At 46.0% G+C, this 25,671-nt stretch overlaps 1 protein-coding gene across 1 annotated transcript in view; it reads left to right on the top strand.

Annotated features, from left to right (window-relative positions):
- The window catches only part of CUX1 (cut like homeobox 1), a 2,307,153-nt gene that overhangs the window by 2,177,974 nt on the left and 103,508 nt on the right, over positions 1-25,671 (top strand). Inside the window, exon 20 of the mRNA XM_069614989.1 lies at positions 16,578-16,634. Coding sequence (XP_069471090.1) covers positions 16,578-16,634 — 57 coding nt within the window. The remainder of the gene's footprint in view (positions 1-16,577; positions 16,635-25,671) is intronic.

Below are 25,671 nucleotides of genomic sequence, written 5' to 3'. Positions count from 1 at the left end.
CCAGGTTATTAATGGAATCCGGATCGGGCCGCCGGAGAAGCAGATGAGCAGGAGCTGGACACAGTGAGCGTTACGCTGCTGCAGGAGTGCAGAATAACGCGAAGCATGTTCTGCTGTTTGGGTGTGGTTTAAATAGCCTAGGTAAAGTAGTTCCAGGCCAAGTAGTTCCAGGCCCAGCCACACCCAAAACACTAGACATGCATGGCTTGGTTCTAAAGAACTGAGCTGTGTAATAGGCCTCCATGTTGGATTAAGGTCCAAAACTGGTATTGCTTTATTCCTGATAATGAGCCTGGCTACAAAGGCGCCAGGACTGACTCCATGTATGTTTCTGGTGGAGTTTTAAGGCCCTTTGGGCCAGTGTGAAGGGCTTTAGCCCCACTGCTACCATGGGGCTGTTATACCTGAGCGGGGTCAGGGGCATGGATTGTGACACCCCTTTCCCCCACCCCAGGAATCAGTGCAGCCGACTTACATTACTGGCTTTGGACCGAACCACCAGGAAAAACCTGTTTCACCGGGTCCTACCCCTAACATTCAAACACTGTAGATTCACTCCTCTCCAGCTCCGAGAGCCGCATGTCGATCTGTACCTCCATAGTGTCGAGTGAGGTCTGGTTATTTTCCAAGTTCTGCAATCTGTCATCAATTTTGTCCACATTTTTCCTCAGGGTGTCCATCCTAATCCCAATGTCAGCACGGATCCCCCTGTATCTCCTGCTGCAGTGCTGCGATTACTTTTTTGGTTGACACAGGGACAGCGCCCGACTCTGACATTGTCGCCACTCATACTTCTGACCTCAGTGGGGTGAAATGCAAACTCCCCAATTTAAATCTCTGGAAAGATGTCCAGTCTATCAGATTGACAATGCCCTAGGTCCCTCAAGTAGATCAGCCAGCGTCCCAGGCACTTGCCCAGCACAGGAGGCAGCAGGTGGTCCAAGAGTCCCTGCAATTTGTCTGGGCTGGAAGCTCCCCAAGAGACCAGGACATGCTTGTACGCCCCTGAGGCCAGGCCCTCCTGTACAACCAGCTGCATGCTTCTTGGAAAGGAGACCCCCAAGAGACGGCACCAGTAGGCATAACTGAGCAGGCAAGAGGGGAGTCTACAGTCTACAGGGTCAGGCCTGTCTGTGTCACTCTCCATACTAGTTCTGCACTTCAGAAGAGAAGGGCAGGAGCCCTCTCTCTCCCCAGCATCATCTCGGCCATCCCGCATCCCGCGTGGCGAACACACGCATGAAGGAAGGGAAAGACATCTGCAACGGGTGACCACGAGGCTCGCCTCATACTGCAGCTGCCTCCCCCGATGAGCAACAGCCCCTGGCTAACCATTGTGCCTACCTCAAAGCGCTGCCCCATTTTGCCGCCACGAGACGCCGTGCAACAGCGACGAGCAGCCCTGAAAATGGCCGCCGCCACTTTGTTGTATGGTTGCTAAGCAACCATGCCGCCTCCCTATTGGCTGCAGCTGCCCATTTCCTCAAGACCGCCCCACTGGAAGGCGATAGCCGGCCTTCCTCGGAAGGGCTGCAGCGAAAGAGTCCGTCCTGTCTGTGCCTATCTTGGCCTGACACGGCCGCAGGGCCCACCATACTGCCCAACGCATACTCAACTAACCCCACTCGGCGCAAAGTCAGTCACTCCTGCATAACCTCCCGCCCACACGACCCGAGGAGTCCATCTACCACATGAACTCAGAACGATCCGCAAGCACCTGCCCTAGTGCATAAACAGCCACATACTGTAAGTGTACTCCGTTCAATTTGGCTCTCCATGAGCTGCGTATGTAACAAACTACTGCTCTGCAACTCCGCCTACTCATGCCTCGCCCTCCGCTTTGCAGTGACCCTAATAACTAATATACAAAACCATGTGATCCGTGCTGTATATGTGTGGACGGTATCTAGCGAAACGCTACCTAGCCATTGCAATCTAGTGTGTTCTAGCTGTGTACTTGATTCTCACATCTAGGTGAATCCTTGCCCCACATAGTCAATGCAATCTAGTGTGTTCTAGCTGTGTACTTGATTCTCACATCTAGGTGAATCCTTGCCCCACTTAGTCAATGCATACTAATGTGCTCTAGCTGTGCACTTGATTTCCACATTTGGTGAATCTCTGTCCCACATTGTCAATACGAACTAGTGTGTTTTAGCTGTGTACTTGATTTTCGCATCTAGGTGAATCTGTGGCCCTCTTAGTCAATGCAAACTAGTGTGTTCTAGCTGTGTACTTGATTTTCACATTTAGGTGAATCCTTGCCCCACATAGTCAATGCAAACTAGTGTGTTTTAGCTGTGTACTTGATTTTCACATCTAGGTGAATCCTGGCCCCACTTAGTCAATTCAATCCAGTGTGACACTAGATAGTTGGGTACCCTTAGGAACCTAGCAACTCAAGAACCAGCTGATAGTAGACACATGCCCACTGTCCTCACCTCCCCCCACCAGAATGTACCTACTGGGCATATACTCAGTATTGCTGAGAGTCATCCTCCACCTTATCCACGCATCTAGCCATCTCAGCCCCCCCCCCTTGGCCCAACGAGCTTGGTCACTACCTCCCCTCTCGCCATGTACCTCTCTACACCGTGCAACCTTTCTACTAGAAACTCCAAACTACGTGCCAGACTCCCCAAAATATATGAGCCCAGAGCTAGGGATATTACCCATACCAAATCATCTAACTGGCCCAAGCCTTATATTGTGGCTACCCCCTCCAACAACCGCACAGACTTAACCAAGCCCAGCCAAACCAATACTTCGACCAAACATAAGACTCGATCATCAACCTCTACACCCAATGCTAGTAAACTTGCCACTACACCTGTAAGAGGTGCTCTAATCAATGTGAGATCGGTAGTAGCCCATGCGACAGACACAGCAGACCTCATCTTAACAGAAGAACTAGACTTCTTAGCCATCTCTGAGACCTGGCTTCGTGCAGCACCTGGTCCAGCCCTGGCGCTAGCCATCCCTGAGAACTTCTCCATCCTCCGAGCAGACAGAACAGATTCCAGAGGCGGTGGCCTCACTATAACCGCCAAAACCCACCTCAACCTCAAACCTAACACCACTGATCACTACTCCTCATGTGAATTTCTCACAGCCAAGCTCCCCACCACTAACTCCCAAACCATCACCATCCACCTACTATACAGATCCCCGGGACCCATAGGCTCCTTCGAGGAAGACCTCAACTCCATCCTCTCTAACAACTTAAAAAATACCTCCCAATGCCTTCTCTTAGGAGACTTTAACCTTGGCTACAATGACCCTAAAGACCCCCAAGCGTCCGCCATTAGTAACATACTGTCAGAACTAGGCTACACCCAAATCATTTCTACCCCCACTCATAACAAAGGGAGAACCCTTGATTGGATAGCAGACCACAACTGTGTGATTTCCATCACTGCCATCACCCCGCAACCTTGGTCCGACCACCACCTTCTCTCCTTTACACTCGAAGCATCTAGCCCAATCACTAACAACTCCCTGGCCACAGCCATCCCGACTAGAAGCAAGAAAAACATAACGGTGGAAAAACTCATCCCTCTCATTCTACCAACACTGAACCAACTCCCAGCCAACTCCAACCCCCACCACCTTGTTGAAAGTTACAACAATAGCATGCGCCTAGCCCTAGACACCATCGCACCACTAAAGCTGAGAAAATGCAAGCCGATAAAACACTTGAATACCTGGTTCACGGCCCACCTAAAAGCCCTCAGATCAGAGAAACGCAAAAAGGAACACATTTGGAGACAAGCTCCCACAGACAGCAATAAGCTGATCCTCAACAAAATAGTTTCTACCTACAAAATAGAAATCGTCCGTGCCAAACAAGAATCGTACAACCTGAGAATACTTCATGCCAAATCCAGCACTAAAGAACTGTTTACCATATTAATAGAGCTAGAGACACCCATCCCTGCCCCAGACACCTGTAAGAAAGATGAACAATGGTGCACCAGCATCCAAAATGCCCTATCCAACAAAGTTGCAGGCCTCCAAATCAAAATTAATAACAAAAAAGAGACTTTATCCAACTCTTCCAAACCCAACAACACCCCCTCACGCACGACCCTCAATACCCTCCCCCCAACCCCCTCACTCGCTTCAGCTTCTCCAAAGTTTCCTCGCTAGAAGTGGAAAAAATCATACTCTTGTCTCAAACCATCTAACTACCAAGGCGACTTATGCCCACCTCAAATCATCAAAGACGCAGCCAGAGACCTATCTCCATTCATTACCAAACTTATTAACGCCTCCTTCTCATCTGGCACTATCCCCAACAACCTCAAAGAATCCTGGGTCCTCCCCCTACTAAAAAAAACCCTCACTAGACCCAGCCGTACCCACTAACTACAGACCTATCACCACCGTTCCCTTCCTTCTCAAAATCCTTGACAAGACAGCCTATCTACAAATTAAAAAAAATCTTGAACAAAACCACCTCCTAGGAGTCCGGCAATCAGGATTCAGACCCCAACACGGCACAGAAACCTCTCACATTGACCTCAAGGCCCAAATCGAAACTCTGAGAGACAATGGGAAAACTGCCTTACTGCTCCTCCTAGACCTCTTGGCAGCATTTGATCTTGTCGATCATAATATCCTATGTAGCCACTTAGACTCGGCTGCCCACTTCTCCCAAGAAGGTATTGGCTGGATCAAATCATTCCTGAGCAATAGATTCATGCGCATCTTTTCCACCACAGCCTCCGCTGATCCCATCCCCATCACATGTGGGGTCCCTCAGGGGTCATGTGTCTCCCCCACACTGTACAACGTGTTCACTAAGCCCCTGTTTGATAATCTCGACGGTCTGGGTATCACCTACACTAACTATGCTGATGATACCCAGATCCTCATCCCGCTGACAGGAGACTACAACACGGATTTGGCCTTGGTGAACAAGGTGTACCTCATCATCCAGGCATGGATGGCGTCCCATAATCTATGCCTGAATGATGACAAGACCAAACTTATCATCCTGGGATCAGCCACGAACCTAAACAAACTGGACCTCAACTACTCCATCTTCACCATAGACGGCAACTCTATAAAGGTAGCCAAGGAAGTGAAAACCCTTGGCATCTACCTCGATTCCACCCTCTCCTTCCATAAACAGGTCAATTCCATGGCCTCCTCCACAGCCTACACATGCAAGCTCATACGCTCAGCCAAACCCTTCCTTTCCACCCAAAGCTGTATTACTCTAGCCAGAGCCCTCATACTATCCAAACTGGACTACTGTAACTCCCTCTATGTAGGTGCTAACAAACAGATAACCAACAAAATCCAGATCCTACAGAGCAATGCTCTCAGAGCAGCACTTAGCTTCCCTAAAAGAGAACCCATCTCAAATATTAAGACAACTCACAACTGGCTCACCACCTCGGACAAAATCCTGCTTAAGGTAGCCTCCCTCACTCACAAATGCCTTAACAATGCAGCTCCCCGTTACTTAGCCGACAGAATAACCAGATACATGCCCAACAGACACACCAGAAACAGCAATGCTAACCTGCTCGCTGTTCCCAGATTCAAGTGAACGAAAATGGGCGGCAATAGCTTCCAGGTGAAAGCAGCCCAACACTGGAACACATTACCACCCTCCGTTAGAGCACCACAAACCTACCACCAATTTAGGTGTAACTACATCCAGTGGCTAAAGAACAAAGACCAATAACTGTCACCTTATTGTAATCACTGCAAATCTGCTCAACCTGTAACTCTTTCGCAAATGTACTTCACTGTCTCCTTTGTAACTGCATTACCTCACTGTGTCCTTGTATAATAATGTAAATAATGTACAGCAATGTAACTAAGTTGAGAATATACTTGTAATGTTTGCGCCCTCATACCCTCTGGTCCGGTGCGCCATATAAATAAATAAACAAACATCCAACCAGGCGGATGCCTGCCTCACTCCCCTAGCAACATACTGTACCTTGAGTCAGTCTATTCTCCAGGCCATCCACAGCACCACCAATGGCCAAGTATGTGACTGGGCTAAGGAGGAATGCCTCTTCAGATACTGCACCCCCCAACCAATCACCACACCACCTAAATCAAGGGGACTCCGAGCTATGGGAACACATGTTAGTACTCACCAATGGAGCCAGTCACCGAAGTTGCTAGGTCCAAACTGCTGCGTAACTCAGACCGAAAAGGTCTTAGTCTCCTCTTGGAGGGAGACCTTTCTATTAATGTACCCTTCTATTCGTAACAATATCTAAGAACACATGCGTTAATTAATCAAAAGAGCAGGAGAAAACACCAACACCATAAGGCATACACCATCTGTAAGAAAAGGCAGGTCTTAGTATTGTGTGGCGGATCGATCTTATACAAGAACTAAAAGTAGAGGAGGACTAACCTTTCTATTTGGGTGCAGGAACTACGCGTGTCGTCTGATGGTGTGGGTTTTGTCTTCTGGTTGGTTTCCACTATAAACCAAATGCGGAAATGATAAGACACTTAGCAGATTCAAGGAAGGTGTTATGGGCTTGTAGAGATTTTTACCTATAATAGGGATGTGCAGTTGAAGTGGGAAACCAGTCTCAGAGGGACTCTCAATGTTAATCCAAAGGAAAACAAACAAAAATGAAAAAAAGGAAGGGGAAATTAGTAGGGTTAGAAAGGACCTGAAACCCCGGAGGCACAAGGAAGCTCTGACGGGGATGTGCACGCGTGATTACAGCAAGTCGTCTCTAATGCAGTGCACTGAATGATTCTATGAAATTCAGAAAGGAGTTCAGGTTAAACAAAGATAACCAGGTAGTGTAGAAGTCCACTGTGAGTAGAGAGCAGCTCTAGTTTGTAGCATGCTCAGCAGAAGTACAAAACTTTAAGATAATGCAGTCTGTGATTTCAAAGCTAATGGTTGGCAGCATGTGGTCAGCAGAAGTGCAAACATTAGGAATATGCACTCCGTGATAACGATTAGAATCGTTTACCGTATGGTCAGGAGCGGGACAGAACTTCAAGTATAAAATGTCAGTTACACAGGAAGCAGAATCAAAGAGCAGGAAACAAGAGTGCTGAGCACCAACTTCAATCAGAAGCGCAAGTGCCGGCGTTCGGCTGGGTATTATGGGCCTGAGGCGCGTCGTGTCAATTGCAAGTTGGGTAGTCAGGTGATCACGTTGCCGCGCGAATAGCGTGTTGACGGAAAGCAGAGCTGCAGAGCGTGGCCTCCGTATGTAGCATCCCCACTGTTGCCAGGGCAAATTGCGTTGTTGCAGGAAAGGGGAGGACTTTACATGATTGAAACAGGCCGAGCGTCTGTGCCGAGGTGAAACCAAAGGCAAGGCACGCTGAGGCAAGACTGTGACAACACTTCACTAGCTCTGTACCCCTGAAGGGGCTTAAATTCGGAGGCTTCATGTTGGTTTCAGGCCGCCAGAAGTCCCTAATAAAGTCTGGCCAAATCCCTTATTGGTCTACCATGCAGTGGACATTTTGAATCTCAAACCATGAGCTGGTCAGCTTTCTCGACGGCCAGATAATTATTAGGAGCCCAGGCCCTCAGATTCGTTGCTGAAGGTCATACTCAGTTACCTCTTTTCCCTGTAGGAATCACAGCAAAGCAACGTGGGAGGTAATGAGTGGTTGTGCGGGTCGCCTCTTTGTCCACAAGCACTAAATCTAATATTGGCTCTTCACTCCTGAGCGCTCCCGGTGTGGGGGTATCTACGTGTCCAGATTAGAGGGGGAGGAGAAGAATCGCCAGGGCTCTGTGTGTATTCAATTCAGTGCCCCTTACGCTGAGGTCTGGCGCCCCCTGTCTTTGTTTCTGCCGACCACATGGATTCATATATGTGGCGTCCGGGCCCTCCCCTGCGTTTCTCTCAACTTATAGTGATGTGCACGGGGCCCAGGCTTCCACGAGAGCGCTGTATGCAGGACAGTGCACAGAGCTAGCGTTCAAGTGTTCTTGTGATCTTCAGCACCCAGGGGAGCAGAGGATCCCCTATCCCAGGTCACAACGAGATCCGCCGGGGTCCGCACCTTGCGCTTCCATGTGCCACCCCTTCCCCGTGTGGCGGGTCTCTGAGGCCTCAGTGAAGCGTGGCTATGCTCTGGTGCCACTGTTGGGTTCCTTCTGTGTTGAAAGCATGCAGCTTTTTCCCAGTCCCGCTGACTGGGCTTATATTGAAGCCTTTACTCTGGAATTTCAGTTGTGGGCCTCCAGACTCCCCAGGGAGTGAGAACCTCTGTAAACCCCCGCCTTGCAGGCGTGAAACTGGGGGCTCTCATGCCCTGCGGCTCTGCAGCCATGGCATTTACACTGCAAGCATCCATGCGTCCCCTCGTGCTCTCCCGTTACATGCTTTTTTGAAGGTAAACGTAACCATACTGTGCCTTATTTTCACTAAATGTTAATGTTTTATTAATGATATATAATGTATCTACATAACCCACAGGATATGGCCTGCTGCCCCTGAAATACCAACTGTAGTTATAGCTAGTGGCCCAAGGGCCCAGGACATTGCCCTTTGCTGTGCCCTGACCATCTGACTCCCAAAGTAGCCGGTGGCCATGGGTGTACCCCTAAAATGTCCACTAGCCAAAGGAACCAAGCCAGGGGCCTCTGCCATGCCCCAGCCCTCCCTTAACTTCCATTGAATCTGTGTATGTATACAAGATGTGTACTATGCACAATATCTCACCACCTAAGGGGCATCAAGGCACAGAATATTTAGAGACAAACTACAACAGGACTTCTACATACAGGCATGGTGACATTACCTGCTAAAAGGGAGGTTTTTTGGGGGATTTGTCATGAAGACAAGGTGGTCTTCAAGCAGGCTGATGGCGGGGGGGGCAGTGCATTCCATAACTCTGATGCATTGCACAGAAAAAGAGCGTCCACCCCACTTTTGATATCTCAATTTGGGAATGGTCAATAAACAGGCAGAAGCCGATCTGACGGTTCGGCATATAGTGTTGGCAGAGTTGTAAGGTGTGTAAGAAACCAAAGTATATCTCACCCGCTAGTCCTCTGGGACTTGTCATCAGGGTGATATGATATGGCATTTATACCACGCCTATACACAAATGTTTCAAGGCGCGACGAGGCAAGAGAGGGAAAACAGGGAAGACAGATAAAATTATCCTACTAGGCTGGGTGACATTGAGATTGCGCAAAGTGCAGGGGTCCGGGGCATGAGATCAGAGGGAAGCGAGGTAACCAGTGCAGTTTCAGAATCAGCCAGAAGATCAGCAGGGGAGAGGAGGAGAGAAAGCAGAAGCAAAGAGGAAGGTCTTGAGTTGCTTCCAGAACTGGAGATAGTTCTCCTTAAGTTCCAGAGAGGCAGGGAGGCTGTTCCAGAGGGAGGCCCCAGCAGAAGAAAGAGATCTACCACCAACTCGCTGCTTGGAGTAGCGACTAACCCTGAGGGAGTTGGAGGCGGATGAGCGAAGAAGGAAGATACTTAGGATTAGCGAGTTGAAGGTATTAATGTCCCAGGCCCCACAAGGCCTTGTGGACAATGCAGAGGGTTTTGAACTTGATCCTCGTCGCCACAGGGAGCCATTGCAGAGATTTCAGTCCTGGAGAGATACGGTCCCTAGGCTTGAGGCCAAGAACAAGTCTTGAAGTCCTGTTTTGGATGAGTTGCAGAGGGCGGAGAGTAGAGGCAGGCAGATTTAGAAAGAGGCTGTTGCAGTAGTCCATCCTAGAGAGAACCAGAGCTCTGGAGACAGTTGAGCTTCTGGGGGAAGGAGAGGAAAGGTAGAAAACCTCTGAGGAGGTGCAACTGGTAGTTTGACTTCTTAGAGACGGCAGAGATGTGAGGAGAGAAGGAAAGTGTGGAGTCGAAGATGACACAGAGGTTTTTAGCCTCACACGTGGGAGCAGGAAGAGGGACAAGAGAGGCCGGCCAGAGAGTGACAGGAAAGGAGGGAGCAGGTGTGCCGATGAGGCGAATCTCGGTCTTACTGGCATTAAGGCAGAGATCATTGGCGCCACACCATTCCTGGATGGCGGACAGACAGAGATGAGAGAAGGACAAGAGGTGGCTAGGGGGGAGAGACTGAAAATGAGCTGAGTCTGAGTGTCATCTGCATAGTTGGGGCAGAGAACGGCAATGCATTGGGCAAGAAGTGCCAAGTATTGGTTGAACAGCCAGGGCGAGAGGTTAGACCCCTGGGGAACACCACAGGTAGAGATAGAGGAGAGGAAGCACCCAAGTTGGACCTGAGCGGGCCGATCAGATAGGAAGGTCGTCGGCCACGCCAGGGCCTGATCGTTGATGCCCAGGTGGTGGCCAGAACAAGCCCATCGCTTTTGGATCCACTTTCTGGGGGTGGACCAGTGTGGGAGGTTCACGTGGGTGAAGGGTCTTCAGGGAGTGGGGTTGAGATAGCCGATGGTGAGATGCAGTATTCCCCCCCTTTTTTGTTCATCTACCCCATCCTATTTTTTGCATTTTCCAAAGTCCCAACTCATCCCCGCCCCCTTTTTACACAAACACCGGGCCGAGGAAGAGGGTGACTGAGAGTAACCAAATTAACTCTCTCACATTGTACTCGATATGTCCCGTTAATCGGGTCAGGCACTTTACCCTAAATGCATACACCTGATACCAATTAGGTCTCCTCACGTGAATAAAAGGCGAGAGGAGAACTTCTGGGACAAAGGCATACCTAATGGAGCAGAGCAACGGACCAAGGGGTGAGAGCAGCGGGCCGAAAACACCAAGGCTTCCCTACTGGAGGTCGTTGCCTCCAGCAGACCACGAAAGACACATGGAGAAAGCCAGATCCCACAAGTGAAGATTGCATTGTGTTTCAAGGATGCCAGCGACCCTCCCAGGTGTAAGGCAAAGTTGGGAAGGCGAGGTGAAGCTTGTGGTTCTAAACTTGGTTCAAAAATTGGAAAATGTGAAACAAGAAAGAAGCACACACAGCCGGTGAGTTAGCAAGCGACCTGAGAGACTGGTGTGTGTTAAAGTGAATGAAGTAGCAACATCATATCAAAAGTGAAGGCTGCACGCATGTCAATAAGACACGAAGAAAGGCAGACCCATGAATAAACTTAAAAATAACATACACTGCAAGTTTAGCGATACTAAGTAACAGAGTGGTCCAGTGAAAGGAAGTAGCCCATTCGAAAGTCAAAGTGCATTGTTTGAAGCAAAAGGGCGAACAAACAGCAAGAGTGAAAGTAAATAGTGAACGTTGAGTCAAAGTAGTCCTGCAGTGGTCTGTAACCAAAAGCCACACCCATTTGAAAGACTTGGACATCTGAAAGTGGTCCAAGCATGATTGAGAGAGACCTGAATTGTATTAAGCTTGGGGAAGGGAGCCCCCTTGCAACTTTGTGTAAACTGCATCATGAGAGGTCTGAGCCTGGCAGAGGGGGACCTTTGTGAACATTTTGGTTGAAACATTGTTTTGAAATTCAGAGAAAGGAGCTTAAAACGTGGAAGGCCAAGCGGGCCTCGATCCACGGCTTTGAACTGTGTACTTTGTTGGAAGCTGAGCCAGAGTGTGTCATCCTGCCTTCAAGAATCGCCTTACCGCGTGAGGCCTAACGTGGGGAGGAGAGCTGGTGCAGCCACGTTATCATTTGAGCACTGACTTTTCCTTTTTGCATATATTTTCTCCTTTTTACACTTTTTGTACAAGAGATAGGGCAAGCATTAGGTTTTTGTTAGTATAGGCCATTTTGATTTGACAGACTCCACTATGACTGTTTTGTTTGTTTGATGGTCGAGACTACTCCCATCTTCGTTGTAGGGCAGAATAGGAGTTTCTCCAACGCGAACATTTTTAATAAAGGTTTTACAAATTGTATTGATTGTGTCAGTGTCAATACGTGTGATACCATACCTTCCCTACAGGTGCAGAACACTAGAGGCACTGCAATATCTCCTTACTGGGAACAACTGAAAATAAATGTCTGAAGAAGTTAACTGCAGTACCCCCTAGCACACACCGAAAATACCATTACACTTTTAATCCGGTCTACCTCTGATCATAGGCAATGTCCATCTGAAAAAATGTCACTTAATTGGATACTTATCCGGTCTGGTAATCCACTTCTGCCTAAATAAAATGGTGCTATGTTATATAATTTGAGGTATCCAGAAACTAGACCCCTCCCATTGTTCAAGCAAATAAAGAATCATCTATATAAGCTTCACCTGGAGGAATATTGGTTGAAGCCTGCATTAATTACCCCAAATTGCAGACAACTTGTAATTGACAACCTTTCTCAGTGGCCCATGGGAAAGAATATCAGCAACTGCCTGGTGCTTTCGACAGGCTATATATATCTTAAAATCAAACCGATAGTTCTGTGGAAATGTATCTGCGCCTTATTAATGCCCCAATTCAAAAGTCATTATATGTAAGATTTTGGCTGGGTACATTACCAATTGCCTCCTTCAGGTAGAGTTGGAATAAGGATGGGTCTGACTGTTGTACATTCTGCCTGACTATGAAAGAAAGTATCCAACACTTCCTCTTTTTATGCTCCAGATATAGAAGGGTGCGTGAGAGGAATCTGAACTTAAGTTTATATAACAGAGGTACAGAACCCTAAATGCTACTGAACTGTTATGTAAACGATCTGTAGATGTAGGTCTTATCTTTGCTAGTTCCACTTATCTGGCACAGGATTGGTGATTGAGAAGTAGATCTTCCGCTACACCCGGAACCAGTCAATGCAAAGTAATTAAAGAGAAATGGTGCCTGATGGCTGTTTTTACCCTCAATCACGAAGTAACTATATATATGTATATGTACATCTCCAATGTATACCCATGAAGTTAAATTTAAAGCACGGCTACTTGCCATTATTTATGAAATATTGATAATGAGTTTAGTAAATGTGTATAACTTGTCCTCCATTTATACATTTATATCCCTCTAATGAAATCAGAATAGATGTATTTTATAACTTTTAGGATATTTGTATCAATTGTGAAATAGACGAAGCGATTTTAACTACTACTTACTGTACATACAGAATGGTTTTATGAGTTCTATCAAATGTATTTTTAGTGAGTTTTGTACTTTTATGGTTATTCACTAATCGAAATAAAATACATGGTGATTATGACTAGTCAATCTGCCCATTAAATGGCCACTGGCCTTTTTCAAGGCCTTCGACCATGTCACTTATTGTCCACAGCCCACGAAGTAGGCACTTGGCCTGCCATGTGGCCAGGCCCAGTGACCACATTGACCCCACTGACCCCACTGGAAGTCATCTGATCATCAAGTGGGTCTTTGGACCACTGGAGGTCTCCAGATCTACCTAGTGGTCTGCAAGACAAACAGCCAAATTACATTTTTGTTTACTGTGTCCCATTTTGTCACCCCATGGTCAATGTGAACCCCGCATGGGTACATAATACCCCTTTTTAGTATGTTAATGTCTGTGGGCCAGTATGTGGCCCTCTCAACAGTGCTCCCCTGCCATCAACCAGATTGGCTCTTTTTTCAGGTATTCTGGTTGTTCCTTAACAGGTCTGAGGACCAGAGTTTTGGCTCCCCGGAAGAGTGATTGCTATATGTGTGTCTTTGAACATACCGGGTGAATCCACATATAGTTAATCAAACTTTGGCTAACCGCTGGACAGATTTACACCAACGCACAATAGGACTGTGAGACAGACCAGCCGAGTCCTTGTAAATGTTTGCCACATATCCAACTAGCGATTCAAGCTGTAGCTGTGACCAAAAAGTTGATTGTCTATGGAGAATGAAAGGAGAAACGTGTTTTGGAACTTCCATGTAGCTTGGCCATCCAACCACCGCCCTCGTCCCTTGATGAAGCTACACAGCCACTTTGTAATTTGTTGGGATGAAACCACGGTACATGAGCTGGTTCTTTACTTTTTGGGGAATCTGTTGGGCAAATATGTCGAACGACACCAAAGATCTAAGCCACTGCTGCATCTGTGGCATATTAAGCTTTTGAGGCCTTTGAATTCCTGGTTGTAGATAAAAATAAACTAATCTGGTTGAACATGCAGATTGCATTACAAGGAAAAGATGAGGCTTGGAGCAATCTATCACAATGGATCAGATGTACCATGTACTCAGGAGTGTTTTTTATTCTCATGTAGTGTATGGTCATTCAAGCGCATGACTTCTCACTCTTGATGTTGTACATTTGCCCTTTATCTTTGAAATGCAGAAATGAGTTCAGAGGTGTGAGCTAGACCAGCCACATAATGAACATTGTTCCATACTGAAAAATCTTTGATTGCTAGGTTGGGCAGGCAATTTTTCTTAGATGGTTATAATACCATAAGAACTGTAATTGTGTGCTATTTCATAGATTACTTTTTTTATTGTGCATTAGGTTAGCAATACAACTTTAAGCATACATTCAATAATCAATCATATGAAATCTTAAAAGTACAGTAACTAATCAATCAATTTATCCTTAAAAAGCTACATTCGCCATAAAAGAAAGCATTAAAATTGGGAAAGAGTTATAATAATACATCAATCTCCAGTTGATGTACATATACAGTTACCATAACATTCATCTTGAAAAATAAGCATTAATATACAACACAGTTCAATCATCGAAGCCATTATCTATCTTAGTTTGTGCCTTTTTCCACACACAGGGCAGCATTGGATATTACAAGGAACTGGCTCCCATGAGCGAGCGCCAAAATTGATCACCCTCTATATTCTGTATGTCTTGAACCAGTGAATTATATCCCTTGTAATACTGCCCAGTAAGTATAGTACACTGTGTTAAGATGTGTCTGGCAGATTCCGTCTGTGTCTTTCACAATCTACACAGTCTCATATCTCTGGGTACTCCTCCCCAGACCCCTGTATATTCATATGTGGGCAATATATTGAAACGGAGATAGCTCACAAATCTGCATAGCACTTGGCGACATACATACAAGGTTTATTGCATACAAAACCTTGTCTGCTGTATTCTGAGTATCACTTTTTCTTCCTAAATTGGGCAAGTGTTTTTGCTTTAAATTTTACTTGTAGAAGCATCTCCACTCATGTCGATATCCAAATTTATGTTATTAAAGTGTTCATGTACTGTTTTTTTAAGAGCTCCTAGGAATGGATTAAGGTTGGGGGACTGAAGTCTTCCCGCAAATAAACCAACCAGTTGAAAGTCTTGTGTTTGAAGCTGTGCTCAGAGTTATATATATAACCTACAGCGTTTAACACACCTATTGGCTCTTAACGTCTGGACTCCTAGTTCCAGACAAAGAGCCTCCACTGGGACACATTTGGGGATACCAAATATTGTTCTAAGGATTTTCCCTTCTAACCTTTCCAACCATCTTGTATGGTGCTCTGCGAGAAGTTCCAGCCCGTACAAAAGACCTGGTGTTATACTGCTATTATAAACAGTGAGTTAACTTTCAATGTTATTCCCTCCATGTGTTGCTATATATCCTTGGATAGCCCCCACTTTTCTTAAGGCTTTCCCTCTGCTATGATCCCTGTAATTCATTTGAGTAGGGGTTGTGTACATCAGAAAGCCCAGGTATACATATTTCTCTACCACTTCCAATCTTATATCGTCCAATTTCCATACAAAGGTTGAGGTCCTTCTATTACTCTTCCTCGGGATCATTATTTTAGTCTTAACTGCATTTATGACAAGATGGTTGGCAGTGGCATAACTTCAAAACGCATTGATTAGGCGTCAAAGCCCAATTTGCATGCAGTCCATAAGGACGGTATAATCCGCTAACATCAGCCAGGGTACTGGCGTAGTCCCAATTCTGGTCGAAAATTGCGGGTCTCTCTCAGGGCTTCATCTAAGTCAGAGACGTAGAGGTTATATAAAAGTGGTGCTAATTCACAGCCCTGTTTGAGTCCAACATTTGTTTATTTCCGAAGAGGTAGCTCCCTCTTGATTCAACCAGATGGACACACTACTGTCATGATGTAATGCCATAATGAACCATAACAGGGAGCGATCAAGGCCCCAATTTCTGAGTTTTTCCCAGAGCAATGGCCTAGAGATTGTGTCAAATGCTTTGGCGAAATCCACATAGCACAGGTATAAGCTTCACTTTGTGGAGATCATCTACATGCCAAAATACTGCAATACACAGGTGCTCAGTACTGTGCTGTGGGATTTTCTAAAACTGGTATTTATTTAACAAGTGACTTGTTTCTGCCCAGGATTGAAGCTTACTCAGCAATAGGGAGGTGAATATCTTTGCACAAGTGTCCAACATTGCCAACAGTCTAAAGTTCGAGGGCTCTAATCAGTCACCTTTTTTGTGAATGGGGACCAAGATGGATTTTGTCCAACTTTTAGGAGGAATACAAGTGTGTATTATTTCTATTTCATGTTATCTGTTCCCGGCGCCAAAACTTCAATTTCAATGTTATTCTTGAGCGTGCAGGCTGGATTTGCCAGATGGGTCTACCATAAACCCAGTAGACGTATCTGACAGTTGTTCTGGGGTTTCAGGGAGCATTGCAAATACACATTGTCTCACTTAACCCCAAAGTGAAGAGCGTGAATGTTTGATTTGAAGGTAAACATGAGAATTTAAGCAGTGAAGTGAATAGGGACTGTTTTTTTTTTTTAATTTCAGGAACGTCAGAGAAAGTATCAGAATCTTAGTCCTTGGGACAAAGTCACCCTTGGCATGGTAAGTGTTTTTGAATACCCACATTTGCAGCAGATAGAATAGGCCTCATGTAAGGACTTTTGTTGTCAATGGTCTGCTTTTGAACACTTGCAATGCCTTTCAAATCCCTCCATGAACATGGTGTTTGAGCCTCAACTATGGTAGAGCTCCAGCAGTTTATTGCCATAAAATATTATAGATTTTATTCCTTTCTCCCGCCCACTTTCAACCCCCTCAGACATGTTCTAGCAATGTAGTTTAGTGACACAAATTCGATTCCTTCCAAGTATTTTCTGTATATAAAAACCAAGTATTAACAAAATTGTACTGATAATTATAATCTGCGTAAATGCTGGGTACATGTATGTCACATGGCATTCATGTAATGCAAGAAAGTTGAGGGCCAAAGTAAAGGAACCCAACATAAAAGGACTCGCCCACCAGGCATTTCAGAAGATTTATTTTGGGTCGAACATTTTGACTGGTGGGCCAAAATTGCCAGAGGCATGGCATGAACACATCCATGTGTTGGACCATGTGACTGTGTCATACACACCATTCTTCAGAAAAGCCTGGGGAGGGCTCTGAAACTAAGTGATATAGGCTCCAGAACCCCATAGTACTGGGAGATGGGTCAGCCAACAATCCCCCCCCAGTTGGTTTCCTGTTAACCCTCTCACAGGTTGGAGCACATGGTATGTGCAGAGCAGAGAAGCCATGCTTTATGTAGTTGCCTAGTCGAGGTGGAGGGATGGCGGTGGACTAGCCCTAGATTCCCCATGGTACAAAAGGAAGACGAGTGTAAATAAGCCTGGGAAAACCTGTTAGAGGAACCTGGGGTGGGTTGTGTTACCAGAATAGCCACGCAACCTCCCTATTAATGCCATCTTTCAGTAGATAGCAGACTGATACTTTGACAGCTTGATCCACAGAGTCAAGAACATAGGGTCAATACCTACACCTAGAAAGAGACCTGTGCTTTCCACCGCCACACACGGGTGCAATTGGTTGATGGAGAAAGTGAGGAATATATAACGGTGCAATATCTGCACTCGCTACTAGCAATTTGCTAGTGATATTTGAATGGGGTGCTGTGTGTATACATAGAATTGGGGTGGTGACTTTTTTATGGCTGGCTATTAGCTTGCAACCTGAATTTTTGCCACTTGAGTATAAAAACAGATTCAATATGCCCAAGAGGTAGGGTGGTGTATGTGTGTGTCTGTGTGAATCTCCGAATAGAGGAAACGTAGGGTAGGCCATAAGCAGACGAGAAACAAGAGGTTGGGGAGAAGAAAGGGAAGATCAGCAGAGGTGTATGGTAAAGTAGAGAAAGTGAAGACAGGGGCTATGCGAGTGAGAGGAAAGGCGAAAGAAAAGGAGGAAGAAACCTAACCTGGCAGGGAAAACGACGGAAAGAGTACAAATTGAGAGAGTGAAAGGAATAGACAAGCAGAGGAGAAGAAAGAAACCCTGGCTGAATAGCAAGGAGGGGAGAAGATGTAGCAGAGCAGGTTGTGAAGAGAGAAGCATTGAAGCAGAAGCAAAAGAATGGAAAAGGTGGGGGGAAGTACGTAAAGACAGCAGAAAAGTAGAATGGGTAAATAAAGGGGAGCGAACAGCAAACTCTAAAGTTCTCAGAAGTTGTGTTCAGAAATGTGAAAGGAAAGAATTGAGAAAGAGGCATTGGGGGAAACAATGAAAGAAAGTATCCAAAAGCACACCAGCAGGAAACCTCACGAATTGTGTTTGAATGCATAGGAGAAGGGGAAAGCCATTTGAAAGCAGTGATAAAGTGACCACAGCGAAGAAAAGAAGGCAGAGTGGAGGAGAAAGGGGAGGGGGTGTAGTTCCCTCTGAGCGAGAAAAGAAGGAAATGTTTAGAAAGGGGGAGAGACACACTGGAGGAAAAAAAGTATGGACAACTTCTGAAAGGGGGAAGCTAACACACTGAGGAGGAGGAAGGTGTCAAGCTAGAATGAAAGGAACCCCTATCCCAATTGCTGGGTGTGGAAATATTGGACTTAGAAGGAGACAAAGTGAACTTGGATGTGAAAGTGGCCCAAAGTCTTTGGCACCAAATATTCAGCTTATCTACAGAGCAAACGCGTTGGTACAGCCAGGGACTACGTGTTGTGAAAGCCACAGGAGAGTCTGGGCACTGGACCCTGGTTAGGAGGGAAATGTGAAAGTACCCTGGGGTGCAATGGTTCTTAAGAGCCTGACCCCTGTCAAGATGACCCAGAATAACCTGCACATAGAGTAAATGTCATTGGATAACAGCCAAGAACGACACAGCAGATGCCAAGAAACAGCAGTGCTGCACCATGTAAACCCCAGAGACAGTGACTTGCCCCGATTGTGTTTGATGGACGGCTTAGTGGAATCTATGAAGGAATACCCTGCCATTTCTTAATTATACTTTCAATCAACCTTTTTAGGAGTGTCTTGTTTAGAGATATTTGTGTTTGTTATAGCAATAGAGATAAGCTGTAGACTCAGGTGTACATTGTCTGAGGTTGTGGATTTAAGGTGTGAATGGGGCTGGAAAAGATAATGCTTGAGGGGTGGCTCTACAGCACTTGCCCATGTAAATCCCAAGATAAAAAATCTCCATTCGCAATAAATAATTTTGGGACTGTTCACTGTTGGACATGACAGTTATGCGGTTTCCAGACAAAGTTCTCTGCCCATGTCTGATATTATTTCCTCACCTCAGAAACAAGGGGTCCTGTGCTAAAACATTACAGACCTAAAGAAGCATATTCAACATGATTACCTTTGGGAGTTTCTCAAAGCGCAGTACGTCATGTCCCAGGTGACCTGGCTCTATGGTAGAACGTGAGCACAAAGGTTACAGCTCATCTCATAACTTGGCAATAAACCAATGACCAACCAAAAGGTGGCATGGCGTTGAAGTAGATCGAAATTAAACGTTACAAATGTACAGCCACACATGTTAAGCCTCCATGCTCAAACTCGATCTTGATTGAGTTTAAGAATGACATAAAGCGTCCACAAAGGTCTCTGGCTTAATAATGTATGCAGTTCCCCGCTCTGTTTGATGATGTTTCTGGAAAAGTTCAACACAGATTATCGCGGCAAGTAATAAAATGAACCAAACGATAGTGCAATTCGTCTTGCATATATCACAGTGACATGTAGTTTATGAATAATGTGTGCAATATTCCAGCTCGAGTACTATGGCCTTGTTCACGAAATCAGTGGAGGGAGTGTACAGATTTTCTGCAGACTTATGAACTCTTATAGTAAATTAAGGTTTGTGTGCCTTATTCCCGCCCAACCAACATATCTCTCCTGCTTGATCGACTATATATTCATCTATAGTTCTTTTTGGGGATCAGGATTGCCATTTAACGTTCACTTATTGTTCAGATAGTAATAATTTCTTAACCTGCCTACAACTCGCAATATGTATATTGGAAGTATATCATTATGAGGATTTTGATTGGCTGACAATTGGGATAAGATTAGTTGATTGGGGAAGACCACGACAAACGTCATAGAATAGCTGAGGCGATTTAAAGATAAAGCTGTAGGTGAGCATATGATAAGTGGTGACTGCTCTGTGGTTAAAAGCTTTGAAAATATTCAGCTGATGTTAAGGAAATAAATGAAGCAATCAGATTAGCAGGGCACAGGTTTTGGAATTACCCATTGGTTGAAAAAGCAGCCTCATTTCATAGTTAGATGGCATAGCTGGATCAAGAAGGGTGCACCACAAGCATATGTGTTTTTTAAAAAAAAGATCTTCTTATTTTAAATAGATGGTTATATATCAAACACATATAATATCCAAAGAAATTCTGAGATGTAAAGATTAATCCTAAATAATCGGGGAGTGCTGTCCAGGGAACATACCGAGCTTGCACACCTAACGAACGATACAACATCTTACCTGGACAGTGCACCACACATTTGTTATCTCAATTCTAGTACTGAAATAAAATACTTCAAGTATTAAAAACAATTTCATTTACGATTCATCAATAAATAAATACATTCTCTGAAAATCTTTAAAGAATACACTGAAGTGCATACCGTGTAAGTACCAAACTATATACAATTATGCTCTATGCTTCATGACTGCCCATTTCCATTCTATGCCATATGTCAAGTATATACACTATTCGATTGCTGGGATTTAACACATTGATAATGCAGTGATACCATGGGTGTGTACAGATGAAATCATCAGATATATACTTGACATATGGTATAGAATGGTGATGATTCACAGGATCTCGTCATCCCAGGGAGGACACTTCCCTGTAAGGCTAGTGAGGTGGGGCCGCTACCCAATAGTTTCCCTAGGGATGGTGGAATGCGGGACCTCACAGAGAAACTCCCCTCCTGGGGATAAGGACTCTGTCCCGTGAAGGACCTCCCTATACCAGTTTCCCCATAAGCCACGACCCTGGTAAAGCCATCTAACATCCAAACTGACAGTGCTACTGTTTGTTGTAAAGTCTCTATCTCACCTTCAAGATCTGTTTTGATTGAGACGAGTAAGAGCCAAGGAAACATGCAGAGTAACCATATACCAGGAGACTGTGTTGAGGTGGCCGAAAGGAGGAATGAGATTGCAAGAATACCAAAGAAAGACATTGACATTACGCTGGGGTGGCCCAGCTATATAACTTAATGACTGAGGAAGGACTAATGTTATGTTAATAATCTCTTATAGAGCGCAACACGCCCGTAGGTGCGCTAACAGAAAAGAGGAGTCCAGGGAACAAGATCGGAGGTCGGCAGAATGAAGCGAGATGGAGCAGGAACAGGATCTAGTCATTATAGTTGAACAAAAAAGTCTTAAATGCCTTTTTAAAGCCTGTAATACATGATGCATGATGCACAGTTACAGGCAATGAGTTCCATAAGATAGGAGCCTGAACAGCAAAGCAGTGGCCACCAAAGCTCTTAAGCTTGAACCACGGCATGGAAAGCCTCAGATGATCTGAGGTTACGGGTTACAGTGGGCTTGGTGATTCTATTAATGACATTAGTAGGAGCTTTATGAGAAATACACTTGTATGACAAGGTCAGTATTTTGTGAGAAACACAGTGGTGAACAGGCAGCCAATAGAAATCTTGACTAGCTTGGGTGACATGGTTACGCGGATTCAGATTGCAACTGGTTATTATAGCATTATTCAGAGCCACTTGAAGACCATGAAAGTTCTTTTTCGAGGTTCCGGCAAGAAGGCAATTGCAGTAATCAAGGCGAGAGTTGACGAGTGCGATGGCAAGAGAGGCAGTGCTTTCTGTGGTCAAGTATGATTTAATCTGCCTCAGCAGTTTGTTGGAATATGAACATGAAGATTTAACTTGGGCAAGGTGTTGGATCATAGTAAGTCCAGAGTCCAGGATGAAACCAAGAGTCTTAACATAAGGGCTAACTGAAATGCGACAGCCGAAATAGAAAAGTGGGAATGACGTGTATCAAGTTTCTGAATTCTCTGAGATGTGCCCACTATTGTTAGCTCAGTTTTCCCGGTGTTCAGAGCCAGGGAGTTGTGGGTCATCCAGTTCTGAATTATGTTATGGACTTTGTTCACATAAGCAAGGTCTCAGTCATTATGTCCTTCAAGTTCTAGGACAAGCTGAGTATCATTAGTATAATTAGTATAGACAACACCAGTATTGTCGAGCATATCAAATAATGGGCGAGTATAAACATTGTATAGAGTGGGGGAGAAGCAAGCACCCTGTGCTACTCCACAGGATAATAGTTGCTGTGGAGCCTTAAAATTACTGATCACCACTTGTGCTGTCCTAGGCCCAAGAAAGGAAGCAATCCATGCCGTAGTAGAATCTGAGCATTTGACAAAATATCTCATCCTAGTCAAGGGAAGTGAATGATCCAGTAGGTCAAAAGCAGATGACAAATCCAATAGGGCCAGGAGGGCAAGTTTGCCTTTCTCTGCTATTTCTGCCAAGTTGGCGTGCAGGTCAATCAAGGCCGTCTCCAACTGGGGGGGGACTAAGAATGCATATTGTTCAATATTATCCTGAAGCTGCATGTAGGCAATGCGGTCCAATATTTTTAGAAGAAACAGAATGTTAGTGATAGGACGATAGTTACCAACAATGTTGGGGCCCAAAGAGGACTTTTTAAGGATAAGGGTTATCCAGACTTCCTTCAGGCAAAGTGGAACTACCAATGTAGTGAAGGATGCTTCAATGATTTTAGAGATTAGAGGTGCGAGAAAGTGAATAAATTCCTGGACTAACCCAGATTTACAAATATCTAAAATACAGGTTGGGTTGAGTTCGACCTTCTTTATGGTCTCCACAGAAGGTACCAAAAGCTCAAAAAGCGGAACCTCAAGGGGGGGTCTTTGACCTATTGTAGGAATTGTCCAACAATTGTCCAACTTCGTCGCCCCATCCAAGGGAAGAGGGCAGGAGCCCTTTCCCCATCGTCGGAAACCGCAACAGCTGGTAAGCTGCAACGAAGGCCTGCCTGGCCTTGTCCTACTTCCTGCCTGACCCCCGCATGCCGGGCGCATCGCGGCGCCACAACGAGGCTAAGCCTCGCTTATCCACGCCACTACATCCGCCGGCAGGCGGATCTGCCGGCGGCCCTTACGAAGGCCATACAAAGGCCTGTTGAGAGCCTGTTCGGAGCCACAGGAGCCAGGGGCCAGGAACTCTGCCCTTACCGCTCCAGCCGCAGCAGCACACCACGGAGGAGGGGCAGGAGCACTAGCCTCCTGAGCCGAGGAGCATCTCCAGCTACACACGGTTCGGCCGTGCGTCAGATCACCCTGCCTCACCGATTTCCCTCAAGGGCGAGGGTTGCCATCATATCTCAGTCAGGTATGGCCATCGTGCATATTTATTGATTTCCAGCTGCTCGTCGATTTCTGAAGCGCAACGCTTCTTGAGAATCGACTGACTCCGTCAGACTCTTCCGCCTGGCCCAGCAATGGCGGGCGCATCGCGGCACCAGAGCGAGGCTCTGGCCGCACGAATCAGCTGTTGACCTCCCCTTTCATATTTATCCCCTTCCGCCGGCAGGCGGGAACGCCGGCCTCTCAACAAAGGCCCGCACTAAGGCCCCTGTTTGCCCCCTGTTCGCCTCCGGAGCCTTGGAGCCAGTGTCTACTCGGACCTTTAATCCATTGTGAGTAGAGGGGATACCCTCAGTCTACACTATTGTGCTTTCTGGTATGTCTTCTGCTACTCCGCAATCACAAACATTTAAACTCGGTTTTTCTTCACCCTCGATAACTGTTTGCTACATACACTTATGCCTCCAACTCTGCTGCCTCTTTGCGTTACTGCCACCTCTCAATAGTACAGTCACTTTCTGCCCCTAATGCTGTATGCCTCATGACTGCTACTGGCTGTGCCCTTTGGTCGCCTACGGACCACTGCAATTGTGTTGTGCCTTATGGTCGCTAACTGACCACTGCAATTGTGTTGTGCCTTATGGTCGCTAACTGACCACTGCAATTGTGTTGTGCCTTATGGTCGCTAACTGACCACTGCAATTGTGTTGTGCCTTATGGTCGCTAACTGACCACTGCAATTGTGTTGTGCCTTATGGTCGCTAACTGACCACTGCAATTGTGTTGTGCCTTTGGTCACTAACTGACCACTGCAATTGTGTTGTGCCTTATGGTCGCTAACTGACCACTGCAATTGTGTTGTGCCTTTGGTCACTAACTGACCACTGCAATTGTGTTGTGCCTTATGGTTGCTAACTGACCACTGCAATTGTGTTGTGCCTTATGGTCGCTAACTGACCACTGCAATTGTGTTGTGCCTTATGGTCGCTAACTGACCACTGCAATTGTGTTGTGCCTTATGGTCGCTAACTGACCACTGCAACTGTGTTGTGCCCCTGGTCACTAACAGACTAGTGTTATTGTGTAAATGTCATATGGTCGCCCTCGCATTCCTTACCAGACCACGCGCGCTTAGACTCTACTAGGTCAACATGCCCCCCACCAACAGTCTAACTACTGCAAACTCACCACTGTACTCTTTCAGTACCCTACTTACCAGACTGCTGCCTACCCTTCTCATCCTTATACTGCACCCTGGCTGCACTGCACTATACCATACCACCACCTCTATCTACCACTCTTACTTGCATCACACCTCCACTATGCCATCCCACGCTCACCACACCAACCCTTATCTTAACAACCCAGCCCTCTGGATCCAGCACTTCGCCACCAGACCTTTACCTAACCTACCCTGCTCTATCTCCTTGAGAAATGCTAGACTTGGCTCGCGTCTTACCCACGCTTCCCATCATTTAGCTCACCGCATCAAACTGCCTCTCCCTTTGTCACCACCTACACTTTCACCTAATCTACCACCATCTTCCAATTCCCCTAACTTAAACAATATCAAAGGCGCGCTAATCAACGCCAGATCACTCCCGGCTCACGCCCTAGAAGTAGCTGACTTGATCCTCAACCTTGACCTCGACTTTATAGCAATCACTGAAACCTGGCTCCACCCAGCTTCAGGTCCTCTTCTCTCCCTCGCTATCCCTCCTGACTACAACATTATCAGACATGACCGTAATTCCATCCAATCTAAAGGAGGTGGCATCGCCATCATCCACAAAAACGCTCTGAACTTCCACCTCTCAGCCACACATCACTCCTCCACTCTGGAAGCACTGACAGCTAAACTAGCTCTCACACCCAACCATTCTATCACCTTCCATCTACTCTACCGGCCACCCGGCCCACTATCCACCTTCGCGGAGGACCTCTCCAACATCTTCACACACAACACCAAAGCTATCTCCCAGGTCATGATACTGGGGGATTTCAACTTAGGCCTCCACGACCCCAAGGACACTGCTGCTTCGTCTATTGACAACATCCTCACTAATGCTGGATTCACTCAGTTCCTAAACCAACCTACCCACAACAAGGGCAGAACCCTTGACTGGCTAGCCACCCTCAACTGTCCCATCAACATCACCTCTAACCAACAGTGCGCCTGGACAGACCACAACTTAATTACATTCAATATTGAGTCCAAACCTATCAGCCTCCCTCACAAC

Source organism: Ambystoma mexicanum, chromosome 9 (genome assembly GCF_040938575.1).
Source record: "Ambystoma mexicanum isolate Mex_15411 chromosome 9, UKY_AmexF1_1, whole genome shotgun sequence".
NCBI lineage: Eukaryota > Metazoa > Chordata > Amphibia > Caudata > Ambystomatidae > Ambystoma > Ambystoma mexicanum.
Note: the sequence above shows the minus strand (reverse complement) of the source record. Positions and strands in the feature narration are given on the sequence as shown.